General features: G+C 37.3%; 1 protein-coding gene across 4 annotated transcripts in view; it reads right to left on the bottom strand.

The window, feature by feature from the left end:
- LOC137260589 (kinesin-like protein KIF21A) overlaps nt 1-16,691 on the bottom strand; it is a 112,365-nt gene extending 95,674 nt beyond the window's left edge. For all 4 annotated transcript variants that reach the window (XM_067798180.1, XM_067798178.1, XM_067798179.1 and 1 more), the window contains exon 1: nt 16,355-16,691. In XM_067798180.1, coding sequence (XP_067654281.1) covers nt 16,355-16,410 — 56 coding nt within the window. In that variant the 5' untranslated portion in view covers nt 16,411-16,691. The remainder of the gene's footprint in view (nt 1-16,354) is intronic.
- Between the last annotated feature and the right edge of the window lie 1,891 nt (nt 16,692-18,582).

An 18,582-nucleotide genomic window follows, 5' to 3' on the forward strand; every position in this document is an offset into this window, starting at 1 on the left:
GTCTGAAACTCAGTTGGGCTTAATTTCAACTTAAACAAATGCTTCTATCAAAAGTATATTTTTTAAGACTACGTTCACAGATCACTTGTAAACCTTTAAAATTCCCATGAATGACTGAACTAAAGTCTTTCTAACATCTCTGAAATCCTAATAAGCAAGCATAAGGTATGACAAGAACCCAAAACCTAATCACCTTCTGAAAAGTATTCAAAAATGTTTCGGAACAGTGCTTTTCCATTTCTAAGTAAATGAGATATAACAGCTTTATCATGGTAGAAGGTTAAAGAAATATATCATGCCTCTACACAAACACTTGTACAGCATCAACTGAACATACATCAACAACACACATAACTCAATCATTCCAGCTTCGGCTTTCAGTCTTCAGAATGCAGATACCCAAGACATCTGCTACAGCTAGAACAGGCTATCCTTCTTCACCCCACAACAAAGATGGCGTGTGAACACATTGTTTCTCTCAGAGTATCATGTAACTGAAGCACAGTGTCACGAAGAGTGTCATGACAGGTATCCTGACAAGGGGGAACATAGAGGTCCTGTAAAACTAATCCATGATACTCTCTTTAATCTAAAGTTTCAGCAATACAAGGGATAATCTGACTTGAACACATCTCTATGAAATACCTGCTTGACAGCTGTGGCCATACTCCAGAATATGTTTCCTAATGATGCTCATATCTAAACAGACGTGGTCCATATGATGGCTCTTATATGAAACCTCATATTTGTAGTCGAGTAATAATGAACATCTCTGAATGATAAAATCCTATCTAAACACCAAACCAAAAAATCTGATAAATACAAATAAACAGTTTTAGGTACAAAGCACTAGGTTCATCTGGAGCCCATTTCCATAAAATATCTAACTATAAATAATAATGCTCATGTGAAATGACGCATGTAATATGGATAAACATTCATTCCTCATTAGAAATTAAACGACCCAGCAGGGAACCAAATTGGTGAGAATGGTTTGTGCTAATTGTAGCAATGTTCCATCAATATCACCGGTGTGGGTACACCAGAAACTGCCTTCGCACATAATACTCTTTTGGGGAATCAAACGAGGGCTTTCATCGTGACGAGCAAACGCTTAAACCAATAGGTTATCCCACCGCCCCTAAACCAAAATGGAACTTGAAAGACTTGAATAAGATTTGCTGCAACTCACAATCTTGCCCCTGTCTTTTTCACTCAATTCATCAGAAAGAGTGCAAAGAAGCAGTTGGTCATTTTTGGCCAACATTCAAAATCAACAATCAAGTATTAGTTCTCTTTAGATTTCGTCTGTTTCCGAAAGTGAAGAGTCTCCATGGACAACTCGAAAGGAATACTCAACATACTTTCATTACAGAGACTATGTGGATATGTGGTGCACCTTGGAGGTGTTGTGGTATTGACATACAGGAATTAAGTCACAGCACTGATACACTACTTGCCAACTTCAAACGGACACACTGTTATCACACTGGTATGTGACATGAAGCAAAACAGAAATACAACTTCATTAGTAGTGTCTCATAGCGACCAACGTGGGACAACATTTCATAGATTTACCAATTAATACCTTAGGCTAATTACAGTCATACATCAAGGTCTTGACTGTCATTACTTACAAGATAGAAGTAATCCCAAACGTTAATTCCCATTGATTTGAACACTGACTCAACTGTGCAACTCTGTCCCTCATCAGTACTGTTGTTAACTTTATTACTTAATTCTTTTCAAATGACCCTGGAAAACTTCATTCCTGAGGTGAAAAATATGAAGGTATCAGCGTCAGCCATACTTAGGTTACATGCTCCAGGGCACCAACATAACCTGTGACTACCGCTATCAGCTCAGTTGACACAGCACTAATGTATATCTACCAGTATATCATAAATCCTAGTATATACTGATAGCAGACGGAGGTTGCCATTTCTTAACGACAAGACAACCGTACACTGAACCCTTGCAAAAGAATATGCAAACAATCACTGTCAGTGTTACATGTGTTTGTAACTTGTGTGGTAAGCATGGTAATAATAGCAACAGGCCTTGTATTTATCAGGAGGGGCTAATGATGACAATTTCAGTACCATTTGAAAAATGGTAAACAGCTGTACACAAACATAGACAAGATAAGCTGCCAGTCTACAGAATCCATTTACATATGTCAATAAACTGGAGTATGCAGCAGGCCTAGCTACCAGCCAAGAGATACTGTATCACAAACTGATGGTGTCCAGAAAAAGTATGAATTATTCATTACAGGAATATTACTGTATCACAAATATATTGAATCATGGAATGCCATGAAACCTTAAATATGTTGATGCCAGCACTGATACTTTCACATGTGAACAAACTGATGGAAACCATGGATAACTGAATTTTGTTTTGTTATATAATGAACCATTGAAGATGAAGGTTAAAATTGGTCTTCAACATGTTTGTCATAAGACACGACTAACACAACTGGGTGATCAGGCTCGCTGACTTGGTTGACACGTGTCATAACATTCTGATTGTGAAGATCGATACTCATGATGTGGATCACTGGATTCTGTTGGTTGTCCACAACAATACAGAATGTTTTGCTTTATTATGTGAATGCAATATTTCGGTATAGATTCTGTAGTGTTGCTGGTATGAGAATCTGTACTGAAACATCACACATATTGTCTGTAGTACCACCAAAGGAAATGTTTCGCATGGTGACTAGTTCTTAAATCAGGCCAGACAAGTTAACTAATCTCTTCTTCACAAAGTAATACATTATTACTGGCATGGAGTGCATCTTATGTAAGTTCAAGGTGCATTATTACAAACCCCTACCCATTGGTGAAGTTTTGCTACAATCTGCATTCATCACTCTTATCAAAGATATCAAAACATTTGTTGTTCAGTGTTAGCAGTAAGAAATAAAACTTTGTGCTCCTTAATACACAGCATCAAGAATCTTGTGTGTGTATGCACTGCAGGTGTATGCCTGAGCCAGAAACCTGTGAGGTCTCTCTGAGGGGTGTCTAGGTTTCACCGTAAAATTTGTTAATCTAAACAAAAAGAAAAGTGGAAATTTAGACATCATTCCCTGCAGTTCAGAGTATGTTGTAATCATTCGCAAGTCAAACAAGTCGAGAGAAACTCTATTTTATTTTATTGTTTACTTGGAGAAAATACATTTCTTGTTTCCAGAACACAATATGCTTTGCATGCAGAACATGCAGGTAGAAAATACTGTGCATGGAATACAGATTGATTTGCATAAAACACACACGTATTTGAGTTAATGCAACCACTATTATTTTGAAACGACCTGTGTAGCTTCTGTCACTTGCAGCTTGACAGGATAGTGTCACCATTTGTTAATGAAACTACTTCTCAATTCATTTCAGACCAGTAGCATGTATGTAGCTCTTCACAACCATGGTTTGCATGACCATCTACATGTCAGTTAATTTACACATTCGTGAATGCAAAAAGCCCAAACGCTTTAATGAAAATTGCTCCACTTGAATTTATACAGAATTGCCATTAACCTGATACAAAAGACTAAATCCCTCCCCAAAAGAACTTGGATTTCCATAAAAGCAAGTACCTATTAAATTTGTTACAATAAGCACCAACTGTGAACCATATGTAAGAAACGGAAGAAACCCAAACTGCAATGTGTTAATTCTCTTTACAAAACCAGAACAACGGATACACCCCTACTTAAATAGATCAAATAGACACAGATAGAAACTTTACACCACCTGAATACCAATTCAGTTTAGTAACTACCACATGTAATACACTTAGACTATTAATAGCCTTCAACAGCCCCAGATACACAGGGTCAATACACAAGGTCAATACACATCTAGTACACTCCACTCAAGGCACCAGTAAGCAAACACAACAGACTAGGAGTGGGAGAGAACTGTTTCAAACTGGGATAGGCTTGCTGTAAACTATCATGAGGAAGCACCCAGTGTCCTTTCACAACGGTATCATTAGCTCTGCACTTTGAAATCATTGATTGAATTCTTAAAATACGTGAGCAGAGTAGAATGACCTTCACCTGACATTTTGGATGGATTTCGTGAAGCGAAAAATGAACAAAACTAAATTTTTAAAGGAATACACCTTGCACATTCCATCAACAATAGTGTTCTAAACCAAAACACATTTAACACATGTTTAAGGCTCCATGTTATACCCTGAACCTGAAAATTTTTAAGATAAAATATTTACAAAGTAAAACAGAGTGTTTAGAAGGACAGAAATAAAACAGATCAGGCCTACATTAAGAAATATGACATACTCAAGTATGAGCAATTTGGCATGTCAAAAGCTCATGGTGCAGTTACACAAGGCTCATGAATAGCAAGAACACTTGTTCAACTCTAAAACACACACTGATAACATTGTTGCCATAAATTATCAAGCACCTGGGTTCATGAAGGAAAAACCCTATGACCAGTATTAAATATACAGGTTATGGCATTGTCAAGTTGTCACACAGCTTGGTGCCTGTTTATGCCTTAAAATCACAGTCATTTGGAAAAGAAAAATTGTATACAATACACGGAAACAATATTTCAGGAAAGATATACAGGTTAGGTCAAGTTGGCGATCATTAATGCATTAAATCACAGTTACTTTACAAAAGATGCTGTAGCATTCTCTGATAGGATATTCTTTAATGCCTGAATTATATAGAGAAAATACTGTTGAAAATGTGGCTGGTTGGTTTGTAATTAGATAACATTTAGCAATATTCAGACTGTATAGGGGCAGTAGGGTAGTCTAGTGGTCAAAGTATTCACTTGTAACACCAAAGGTCAGGGTTCGAATCCCCACTTGGGTACAATGAGTAAAGCCCATTTCTGGTGTTCCCTACCATGGAAAAGCAGCGTAAAACCATACTCACTCCCTCTGACTATGTATGACTGTGTTGCCTTCTATAATCAAAACAGTACAATCCAAATAGTGATTTGTAGTAAGTAACAATCCACACCTTCAGGAGCAATGGACCTGTGAAGGTCCCCGCGTAAAATAGGACTTCAGCAACCAATGCTTACCATAAAAAGCGACTATGCTTATCGTAAGAGGCGACTAACGGGATCAGGTGGTCAGGCTCGCTGGCTTGGTTGACACGTCATCGGTTCCTAATTGCGCAGATCGATGCTCATGTTGTTGATCACTGGATTGTCTGGTCCAGACTCGATTATGTACAGATTGCTTCCATATAGCTGGAATATTGCTGAGTGCAGCATAAAACTCACTCACTCACTCAGGTGCAATGACACATTTAATCAATCAAGTCCCTCAACCACACCACCCTTATCCACTTACTAAGGTCTCACTATGCACCCTCACTACAGCATTGCTTGCTGTGAGCCAGTTATAACCACAGTGTTCAGGACAGTCTACTGACAGCAGTCAATGTCCTCAGAACCAAATCAAAGTCCTGCTCATCAAGTGTTAAATAGCCCATTCTAATATATAGTGGTATTATAGTATACTAGATGCAATAAGACCAGCTGCCTAACAGTAATTACGCCTTTAATCTACTTCAAACTACTCTCTAGTACTCAAAGGATCTCCAGCCTAAAATGATGCCATTTTGCCAGTTGTCATCCAATAGTAAATGCAGTTATAAACAAGGAACCCTAACGACTGAAGTACATTTAGGTGCCATACAAGACCCATTTCTCTTCATTAAGTAAAGGTCTTCACAACGGAAACGTCTCCGCTGTGCATCCCATCTCCTTCGCTTCAGAGTTCATATTGATTCTTGCCACATCTAGAAATATAACCAGCTAACACTCACCAGCTCCCTGTTACAGAACTAGGACAGTACTGTGTGCCACTGATTCTATGAAAAATCGATGTATCCTTGCTTGGGTCCAGTTTTGCTTGTTGTGCTGAGCGGGCAACTATATATGATACTCACCTACTACTAAGTAAGTGTGACCACTGATACTAAACCGCTGATACTACATTGTTTGGAAATAAAGGTTAGAGTCATGATCACTATCTAAATTGGTACAATTATTTGCATTTAAGTAGAAAGGTGTAACTGAGTTGAACATCGCTTTCAAAAGAACTGCTGCTATATATCGACATGTACGAGTGTCTGGCGGCAAGTTCAAGGCCTACGAGAAATCATACCACATTCATCATGCATACCCCCACAGGGTTCGAAAATAACACTTTGAGGTAGCAAATTTGCTATTTAAAATCCCATTTTGCTATCTGAAAGGAAAACACAATAGCAACAACTTGCTACCTGGTACTTTTTCATCAAACCGCATACGTTCATCAATTAGTCGTCATTTTCAAAGGATAGATCTCTTCTTGACTCAAGATGTAGACTGCAGACAGACACCATTGAAGATTTGTTGAAAATCAAACATGTAGACCCACATGCTTTTAGAGGTTTTGATCCTACAAACTCATATGGGCAAGTGGTGGGTGAGAAGAGAGAGGGTCAGGAGACCTAATACAGTTCCATATGGCAAAAGACAGTAATGGGACTGGGAGGGAGGGATTGATTATGAAAGAATACTGCTACCAGGTACGGGATTTTGCTACATATTTTCAAACCAGATAGCAAGCACTTGCTACAAGCTAAAAACGTTTATTTCGAACACTCTGCTTTGTTTTACTCTCTTAAAGCTTTCACAAGGCATGGTAAGAATTGCTTTTATTCTAAGTCTTTTGGTGTCACAACCCAGGAATCGAATCACATGACTTCTGCTCGCCAGGCACATGCTCTATGGAAACCAAGGTGACTTGTGTTTAAGTCACAACCAAAAACTGGCAGTGACCATCTAAAACTGAAAAACCAATAGGTAAATTACAGAATGCATTAGTCAATGCCTGGAATTGCACATTAATTTCATAATTTCATGCATAAAATGTTGGATATGATACAGTTCAGCTTTCTTACAGTTGTATGTACCAACACTTAGTTGTAGTGATGATTTTCTATTCACAACAAACTATTAAAACAATTCACATTACACAAGTTAGCATATCAACCTTTCTTACAACACTTTGTGCAGTTTGACAGTGCAGTAGCATTGTTCATACAGCTATACATTCATATAACATTTTACTGTTCATTTTTTAACCTTTAGCATACACAGTCTATCATAAAACAATCAAGTTACAGGAAATATGGCTTGACATGTAATTTCCTGATGAACTCAAAAGCACTCACAATCTGCCTCAGCATCTGTCTCTGGGAAGCCTCTGAGACGGACACTTACTGCATGTTCAGATTCCCCTTACTTCACCACTCTGACAGTTAATGTCACATAATAAAACCGAAAGCAGAGATTCCAATACCAATGTCGGTTTTCACACAGGAAAGAACAATTCAGTTATTGTTTGAGGTTAGAATTGTTTAATTTCACAAAAACAGTTGTTAAGATCCGTTCTGTATCAAAAGGGAAAGCGGTAATTCAAACACAAACATCTTTGTCCTTCCTTAATTTTTGTAGCCTTGGACTGATGGACATATGTGAATTTTGAACCCTGTTGTTGTTTATCCTGTGTGTATAAACACAAGATCGGAGTCATCAACACAAAACTTGTATCCAGCCAGGATTAAGTGGCGACAGAAGGCTTAATTCCCAAGCAAAAGTCATCATCAGAGAATCATCCCACATGCCCCAGGTAAGATGTTGTCACTACACAGAGTTGTTGGTCACCCTTTGATGTCACAGTCATATTTCATGTAGGTCAGCCACGAGTGGACAGTCCTCCTTACTTTCGACACTCCTGGCTTGTCAAACATGGACCCAAGCCGAGGTGAGCCATACAAAACAAATTACTAGCTCTGAGAATGAGTGTTCTGGTGAACTACGTTCTGGTGAGGCCAGTCTTGTACTCATTCATGTCAAGGCATCAGAGATGAAAGCTGTGTGAGGCTTGAGGGTGTGCATAAGAGATACCATCACACAATTGGGCAGAACTCTCAACGTCAAATTGAAGAATCAGCTCCTTGTAAAACTTTTGATACATAAAAGTCAACTGATTAATCATGGATATATTTACTGTCTGTATTAAAAGGTTTCCAGCCTTCCTCCCAAGACACTCCATTACCATCAACACACAATTCCCCATGATAATGTTTACACAGCAAGCAAACAAATATGTAAGTAACTGATAATAAATGGAAAACTGACTCCTGACTACACAACTATCACAAGAATTTTATTACTGACATGCTTACCTATAGCCCTGTTTTTATAAAACAGGAATACCAATTTTACTATGAATTAAAAGAAAACATCCAGGATACAGCTAATATTACACAGTCACTGTTTTTTTTTGGATTGAGGGTTTTCATTGTTTACTTAAAAACAGTGAATTCAGGAAAAAAGCATTTCACAGATTCACAGATCAGTTGTACCTACAATGTGCTTCTCAGACATGAAAACCAGAACGTGTCAGTAATAGCCAATGCACCATTATTCTATATAAGCTATATTAACACGTACAATACAATACCTAACCCAAACATATCGCTGATCTCACAAACCAAACATATCGCTGATCTCACAAACTTTGTCTGGACACTTATCGCCCATGGGCATCAGACAGGCTGATGACCACCAGATTAGTCTACACTGAAATACCTTGGAACAGATCCACACTAATCAATGCCCTTACTGAAACTGATTCTAGAATTCTAGAATGCAATGACAAATATATGACTATGCTACAATGCATTCTCACAATCTCCACTATATCTGTCAGTGAAGATCATACAAAATATCCAGTAAGAAGCAAAGCTGCCACTGTGAGATCTATGAGATCTATCACTCTCATATTGATAGCAGATAAGAGAAGTAGTAGGAATTTCTACTAGACTGTATCTTGAGTTTTTTCCAAACCTAGAGGTATCCTTATAAGCCTAAGGGCTGGTACAACTTCAGGCGTACACACCTGGGGCTGCTTTCATGAAGCAACCTTTACAAACTACGTAACAAAGGCTAACCATAACTCCCATTCTTTAACACTGCACTAAGGTTACCTTAGTGACTTACGAACACCTTAGTGCTTTGTGAAAGGAGGCCCTGGGTCAAGACCTCAATGGTGACCTTAATGCCATGACCATCACAAGCCACAGGGTAAAATTGTGAGAGTTACAATGATCTTAAAGCTACATTTGCCCTCAGGGCCTCAAGTTGTTAGAGCTAATGTCAATGTCATGTCCTTCTAGGGGCGATATATGTTAAGGTCAGTAGGGCTGCAATTATTCAGTTTGATTCATTGAAAATCGAATCCAACACCTTAGGTTTGATTTTGAATAGCCATTATCACTTTTTCGATTTGATATTTGTGTATGTCCATTTACATTATTTCCACACAGAGAGATCGTAATTTTGACTTGAGTAGTTTCAAGTAGTGGCACAAAGTGATTGGTTGATGCCAAGCTAATTATCAAATAGGAATTGTTGGTGGACATTGCCAAGCTGACAGTAGATTTCACGCTAAAACTCAACTGACTTGAAATCTGAAAATTAAGTGAAATCTTATGTTTTTACTTATATGAAAAATTGGATAAAAAATGATCGAACTGAGGGTCTAATATGGACAATCGAATCCAACTGATCTTCAGCAAGTCACACTACCAGGTGCTCAGGCTCACTGACTTGGCTGACACATTTCATCAAATCCCAGTAGTGTATACTGATGGTCATGATGTTGATCACTGGATTGTGTGGTACAGACTTGATTATTTACAGACTGCTGCCTTATAGTCGGAATGATTCTGAGTGGGGCATTAAACAACCAAACAACCACAAAACAACCGTAGCTGAATGTTCATTTCATAACTCCCATAACTATTTGACTTTCTCACAGCAAAGAGTATTTGTTGGGTACATTTTTCATTTAACCTTATAATAATCCTGATGAGTAACAATAATTTCATGGAATGCCATATGATGAGTACAATGTAATTAAACATAACCTTTCTATAAGTTCAGCACTATCTCTCAGATGACCATGATATCTATCTAACCACACTGGGCTATGATAATTTCAATAACACATACATACTCTGAAGGACTAGGGCTGCACAGTATTACCCGTATATTTATATATCGCTATATGCTTTCTAAACGATACGCACTGCAATATTTTCCCTGAGAACCGGTATATTGAGTAAAGAACATGTGTGAAATCATTGTGATAATCTATATGGTTTCAATAAAAATCTACACATATTTTTTATTCACAGCATAATGTTTTCCTTCATTATTTACTGACAAAACTGCACACTGTAATACTAAAACTGTATAAAAAAATAAAGTAGCATCCATGGCTATGCAACCTAATCTTGAGATTGCTGTTATCAGAACCACAACATATAATGTTTAGGGACTTACAATGCAGAAAATAGGACCGACATGTACAATTAGTACCACTCACTGTCAAATACTTAAGGTCCCAATATATCACATTATGTATCACAATATGGCTACCTATATCACAATGTATTGCAATACAATTTTGGGGCCATTACACAGCCCTGTGAAGGACTGAAAGACATTTTCGTCTAGTAGAGGCGAAGCTGTGGTAGCCCCAGTGATTAAAGTGTTCGCTCATCACAGCGAAGAGTTCAATTCCCCATATGGGTACAGTGTGTCAAGCCCATTTCTGGTAATTCCTGACATTAAACTGATGGATATTGCTAAAACCTGGGTATAACTATACTCACTCTACTTAAATTTACTTGTTCCTGAACACTGGAGTGTACTGTCAACAGAATGGAATTCATACAATACACCTATGGGTGCTGTAAACCTATATAAACGTTTCATCTACTTATTACAATGTAGATCACTGATCTATTTTAACTCCCTGAAAGCACTGCCAGAAAGAAAAGAATGTACAACATTTTTCAAGATGCCATTAAGGTTACTTATGATATATATCCTAATATATCCTCATATATTACTAACTGTAACTAATTGCAGGTACATGTATATACAATACAGGTAATATTTCATATTCACATCAGCTTTATTATTTATATGAATATGATCATACTTGCAGCCAATAATTCCTGAAATCCTAAAATTGTCAAACAACAAAATCCTAGTGAATTCCATGCCACTTATACTGATGAATTTACTGATGAATTTAATATTCGAAGAATACATTATCTGACTTTGATCATCAACATAGTAATTATAATATCAAAGCATATGATCTCTCATGAAAAACATCCCTCAACTTCAGAAAGGTATTGATTGGATAACAGCTGCTATTCTGAATATAGAAATTACCCAGATATTGTGAGCAAATATCTATTCCTAAAGCAGCTGAGGCTAATCTTTCCAATCCAATGTCTCGTTCCTCCAGGGGATAATTTCATGCAGAAATTAATCTGCATCATTAATACCCCTTATAAATTATTTGCCACAGGATTCTTGAACAGTAAATATCAGCCATGATGGTTTGGTTTAGGAATGATCTTTAAAAACCCAATGGGCCATGCTTGTCATAAAAGGCAACAAGCACAATGGGTGTTCCAAATACATTGATTGATGTTCATGGTGTTATTCACTGAATTGCCTGGTCCCGAGTCAATTATTTACAGATAGCTATCATATTGCAGGAATACTGCTAAGTGTCTTGCTGAAGAACAAACAGAACAATATACATATTACCTGACAACAAATCTGTTATCATTTGCAGAAACAGTTCTGAATATTCCAAAATTAATTTTTTCAAAATCACTTTTGACAAAATGTACCAAACCCTAATGACGAGACAAATATGTTCTACAGTGTCATTTTGAGTACAACCAAGCTAACAAAAGCTTTGGCATCTTAAAAAAACCATAAGAAAATAATATTTTACAATTTCTTCTCCCTCGTAACAGATGCACAGCTTAGCACTGGCTACAAGACATAGTTATTATACTGAAATCATACCAGTAACAGCTTTGCACTGGCATTCCACTTTCAGTGAATCATTCGAGCCCCAACTAAATCATATTTCCCTATCATTCTAAACTGCAGAAAAAAAATCTGAGACTTAATATGAGTAATCAATATAAGGTAAGAGAGCCTACAAATATTTCCTTTGGGATTACATCAGCCCTTTTCTTCTGCCATGTTTCAGACTTGGTTATTTAATGGTGTAAATTACAAACACTCATGAACCTAACGCAACTCACTGGTTGAAACATATCAGAATGAAACAAAGAATATGCAACATTTGTGTAAAAATTGAATAATTTATAGCAGATATACTTCGTATTTATCACCGACGGGTGATGGCCCACCCATCACATTCTAAAAGTAAAGTTTTTCATTTGAAAATATCTCAAGTTATGTCCTCAACCATAATTTCAATACAATGTAGTGTACTTATACATGGTCTTTTAGTTTTACTTAGTTAAGTCAAGTGCAATAAACAAAATTAAACTGACTAGGATTCTGTAGAAACACTGTCTAAATCTGAGGACGAAAGGCACACATTTCAACCCAAAATAATATAAGCTAAAGACGATTCTCATCACTTGCATCCTGATCCTGCCATTATTTCAAAAGCATAATTCTAACAGTACGTTTGAGGCTTTCCCAAAACTGAGAAAGCTTCCCAGCTACTGAAACGCTGACTCACTAATTTTGATCTGACAGTAATTTGACAGACACAAGAGAAAGTTATCCAATATCTTGCTAAACAGTGAGTGGTACTGGAAAACCTGGGAACCAGCAATGGGGATCCCTCCATGCATGAAATGGCTGTCAAGATATGTTTACATGGCTAGTGGCACTAAAACCTCACACATACAACCTTGATCTTACCAGCGTGACTGTTCAGCTCTCAGCAATCATCATATAACTACACAACCCCCAAAGCACCATGTTAACATCACCCCTACTGATCTATCAAAATAACAAAATATCAGGTTTGGTTCGCTACTTTGCAAGGCAACAAAATAGTAAACCATTAACTTTCTCTGCAAAGACACATTTCCATAATGTAATTTTAAATAATCAAGTGCCATATTAATAAACTGTCAGAAAACCTTAGAATTCATCTTTCTTGACGAAAAAAATATTTCGAAAAGAATAAATGATATTGTTAATTTTGAGAATAAATGGTTTCTTTTCATCACATATCTAAATCTTTGACTTTGTTCAACCACCCTTCAGAAGCTTGTATGTATCAATTTTATTAGCATACTGCTTTTGTTAGTGAGGCAGGGAGGAACCCATAAATGGCTGAGCAAGAAAGCTGGGTTCTAAAAAAAGTTCACCCCAACCGCATCAGGTGGCTACAACACTTTAATAGACAAACAGAGACAGAATTTCAGGAAATGTCATAACAATCAGTGAAAAGAATGCATCTTTGCCTATTTGCTAATCCAACACGTTGAAATCCTAAATCCACAAATGAACAAATCATCATCCAAAGTCAGTGATTCTAGACACATCTACATCATTCAACTGGTAAAGAAATTTGAAAGAGTTTGCTCAACCTTGACACTGTTGACCTAAAATATTTCAAGCATTTCTTTCAGAAGAATATTTATTTCAAAAAGGTAGCAAGTTTAAAAAATTTACACCTTAAGTTATTGTGTCTCTCCATTTCTCCATCCATGCAGTGATTTAAGCTGATGCATCAAAAGAAGCTACACACATGCATATTATAGTGGGAAACTTTCTTTCATTCTTTGTGTTTGAAAGAGAGGGGGCGTACATAAAGGATACGTTCAAAAGAAACAAATGTAGGTCACAGATGAAATGATCTCAAATGACATCTCAGAAGTCTCCCAGTACTTTAGAAGGAAAAAGAAATACCCAATTATTATTTGATAACAGAAAACCCATGCAATGACATATTCATAAATTATCCATTATATTGTGTCAGATGATATCAGATGATATTGTGAATACTCTGTAGAATCTTTAACATGGAATCTGAATGGTGAAACCAGGTAAATATGTTGCTATTCATGGAAATATTATCAAAATTATAATTGGAGACATTTGTTTTGACAGTGGACTTCAATGTTTCCTTCAATGAGGTTTAACACACATTCATCATTATTGTACTTTTAAAGGGAATAGCTGTGACGACTGACATTATCACTGATGTAGCCCACAGAATTTAACATGGATACCCTATACAATACACAGAATCCAAAGCTGCCAGTAAACCAGAACTGTCTTTCAACGTCTTTTTGAATATGGAGGAAAGGGACTGAGTCACTGACATTGTGCTATTCAGGCAAAGGTAATATACACTACACTGAGTTAGTACTCTAATGAAAAAGGGATCGTATGCATGCAAGGTTAACAATGAGTGGATGCCTATTTTGTCATTTTGTGCAAGGTTTAACTTGACACCACAAATGTGCATCCAGTGCCCACAGATGCAGAGAATGGTGAAGAAAAATAACATAATGCATATCAAGAGATTCAAAATAATAATCACTGTGCCAAATACCCAACAAAAAATAAAGCATTCCCATTATAAATGCAATTACGCAATCATTGCACACTCCATTACTTTACAGTACCCATATATATACTATAGGGATCATTGAAATTAGAAACTCAGGGTGCTTTTGACCAACAGTTTTGTCAGCAAGGTAAAACCCATCTATTAAGTATGCACTCTATGAGTCAGAGCAATCGTCACCAACTGGTTACAAGCCAAGTCTGTGGTAATTTCTTCTAGTAAACTCTATCAGTGTACAATCTAACACGGGAATCACCATGCTCATTATGTTAGTCCTTTCCATTTAGTTTGCAGCTCCATTTCTATTAAGTCGATCTAGCTATATATAGGTTAGTATTTCTTGAAATAATTTAGAAATTATAAAAGAATCTGAATTGAAACATATTCTATTTGGAAACAACAATTGTCAATTTCCCTCTGCAAATTCACCAGCAGGTCATACCAGTATTCATGTGTTAGGAACTAAAGACAAGGGCTCTTACTATTTATGCAAACACTGTGAGGAAATTTACTATTACTGGTAATTCTTTCAATAACATTCTGTTCGGAATTAAAGGATAAAACACTAATGAAATCATTGATAACTCTTAACAATACACAGCACCGAGACACCTCTCAGTATCAAAATACCTTTATGAATTCTTAATGTATGGCACTGAGTTAGTGAGTGAGTTTAGTGTTATGGTGCCTTCAGAGATATTCAGCTATATGGTGGCAGTCTGTAAAAAAACTGAGTCTCATCCAGGCAATACAGTGATCAACAATATGAGCATAGGTCTGCACAACTGGGAAATGATGACATGTCAAACAAGTCAGCAAGCCTGGCCACCTAACATCCAGCACAAGTGACTCAAGGCAAATATTTTAACCCGGACCTTTAAGGGTCATCTATGGCATTGACTACAGGAGTTACAATCAGAAATGCAAGGGATGTTGGGGTCAGTCTCACAGGTTGGTTTCTGTAGCATTTGAATATAGAGACCTCAGAATTCTGAGTGAACTTAGAACACAAACTTTTTTAAGAATTCATATGGTGTAAATATAAGTCAGCATGAAAAAGACCAAAGCACATTTTTGATTACTTAATAACTCGTGGTCAGCGCATGTATCATGCATTATTTTTGTTGGCCGTGCCATATGCCTTAATGAATCATTATCCCCACAGTATGCTCGTTAACTTTATGACCCCTACACACTTGTTATGTCACAGGTTAATTTGGTGTTATTAGTGTTGTCAAACATTTGGCTTATGTCAGCCACATTGTCGCTATGTCAAAGAGAGTATCTTTCCTTCATTTGACCTGTACTGTAATGAGACCGTTGGGAATATTTCCTTATTCAGCTCAGTTCAGCAACACAGCTGGATTGAGAGTGTTTGTCTTTTCACTGCTGTCAGCAATAATGAACATGCTGCAGCTTGATAGTGTAAGTTGGTTGATATTTTTGCAATAATATGCCTACACAGTTCAAAAGCTACTCCATCTAATAATGCCAACGTTCTCTAAAAATCAACTAAAATAATCTAACAATTAAAGATCTAACTTCGGTTCGCTGTTTCAGACTGGCCTCAAAGGAAATAGTCCGTAGGATTATGAAAATGTGATGTTTATAAGCTGAACCAATAATTGTCCTAGGTCCATTTGTTCACATACTTATGATACGTCTAACTGTTAGAATATGCATAACACAAATTAATAGGATAATAGTTAGTTTGCTTTGTTTACAAAACAAACATAAGGCTGGTGGTGTCATGCGGATATCTCATCACCTGGTCGTGTCAGATCATGGCCGTTTCGCAACTGGTACAGATACAGATGAGATATTATGTCACTATCAACATGTTACTAGATGTACGTACCTAATTGCAACTCGGACACTAGTGTTGTCATCTTTCTTCTCGGGCTTTTCTGTCATGTTTTCAGCAAGTGACTAAAGTTCAAACGCTCGGCACACTGGCCGACCCCTTTGAACGACAACACAAGGTAGGTGAAATAAATCCTTCGTTTTCACATTCCTACAATGCAAGCCACATATAATATCCACTCCCGAACACACAAAAGTACAGATTGTTGTCATTTTAGTGCGAATTGCATGACTAAACGTTTCAGCTGTCAAGCAGGCAGCACGAGAAGTATGATCCACCTCTGGCGGTATTTTGGTAGTAAATTACGATGGATGACGGTTCGACCAATCACGTTGGATAACACGGAAATGACCGAACTACGCCATCTATACGCGAGTAAATTAATTCAGGGGAATCAACTCTGATTTGTTTACATTGCCATCCAGGAAATAAGCCAGTAAAGCAAATTCGTAAAATGAGTATTCATCCAAGGCTTGAATGAAATGAGGAAGCTATTTCTATTCCTTTCCCCAGTAGTATCAGATTATAGGCCAACAGTGCACATATAATGAGGCAAAGGAATACACATGTAAAATATCATCACTGGCCCAAGTATATGTTGCAGGAGTCTTCCATGGGAATAATGACATTAATGTTACATAACTTATATATTATACTGTTCAGTATTTCGGTGGGATATTGCCATGAGGCTCGTGTGAATTGTAATGTTGTGATGTTCATACGCTTGTTCCAATAATGGATGTAAATTCCCACATTTAATCCAATCAGCGAATGCTTGCGTTTAAGACAAAAGTGTATTTTAAAATAATAAGAAAATACGGTTGGTAGGGTTGGGAGGGGGGGGGGGGGGGGCACACTTTTTTCAAATGAGCTCCACACCATTCAGCTACCTTGTAGTGACCGAAAATATGAACCAGTACTCGCTGTCTTGATACATAGACGGAATTAAGGAAGTTACAAGACCCAACCATTCGATGCACTGAATTGTATAATCCTGACAATCAGACAGATGTCTCTTATCACTCCCACGGATTGACGAGGAGCTACTTCGAACCTCCATGGATGTCTGCAGAGTAAAGAATTTTATGTATCCCTGATAAAAATTTCCAGCAAATGGGATGGTTATTTCAAAGAATTCAAAATCTGTAAAAACAAATCAAACCATTTAGTTATATTAACTCCCACAGAGGAAGATTCGCGATGTTTCTCTCTAATTTTGTGACACAACAGATTTACATTAAAATAATGGTATGTCAACAAAATTTACTGCAGTCGCGTCAACCAGAACATGGATTTAGAATGAATAAACTTCGCGACAAGACAAATAATTCTTTAATTTTTAATCATTAAGTATTGTCTTTGGAAGTGTATAGTTTCTAATCCTATCGGAGATTGAGTTGCATTTGTGACATGCACTGTGCTAATTGATGAATGCGCGTTTAATGAGTGAGTGAGTATGGTTGTACGCCGCCCTGTCATACATGAATATGTGTTTATATCACACACCAGTTTGCATTCACAAAATCAGTTGCATGTGTCTAAACATACATACTTGGTGTTGACAGTGATACAGATAGTTGTCTGACGCCGCACTAGCAAAATTCCAGCTACATTGTGGCGGTCTGTAAACATTCAAATCTGGACCTGACAATCCAGTGAACACATAGTGATAGTCGATAGGACTGAAGCATGGGACTCTTGGGGCTTCCTGTTTGATATATTGCTCAAATAATTTAACATCGTTCTTGTTTTTTCCAAATGCTTTCTAATCCGAGACAAGATGTCAGCCTTGTAGAAAGATCAGCTCGTTCACGCCTACACGCATACTGTCATTTTACGTAAGCTTCTCTGTCCTTACGTTATCTGCCTCGTCTTCTTTTGCTGTTAATTTGGGAAATTCATCATCGAAATCATCTTAAGACTCTGGAAAAGACTGGACCCTCAGTTTATCACATGTTAACCCCGTTGCAGGTATTCTGATTCAGAAAAGATACCCCGTACCTCAAGCTTGAGTGTAAGGTGAGTATTCTGGATCAGAAAACGTCCCCAGAACCTATCGTCTCCTGGTCGGATGATTTTAAAGGCTCCTTTCTGACACGAGCTGTAATCTGACATAGTTCCAACAGATCCAGTGCCTTGTTTAACTTGTCTTAGAACTTGTAGTGGCATTAATGAGCGACTTGTCTGAAAATGTTTGATCAGGCAATTCAAACGACAATTTA

Source organism: Haliotis asinina, chromosome 14 (assembly GCF_037392515.1).
Source record: "Haliotis asinina isolate JCU_RB_2024 chromosome 14, JCU_Hal_asi_v2, whole genome shotgun sequence".
NCBI classification, from domain to species: Eukaryota; Metazoa; Mollusca; class Gastropoda; order Lepetellida; family Haliotidae; genus Haliotis; species Haliotis asinina.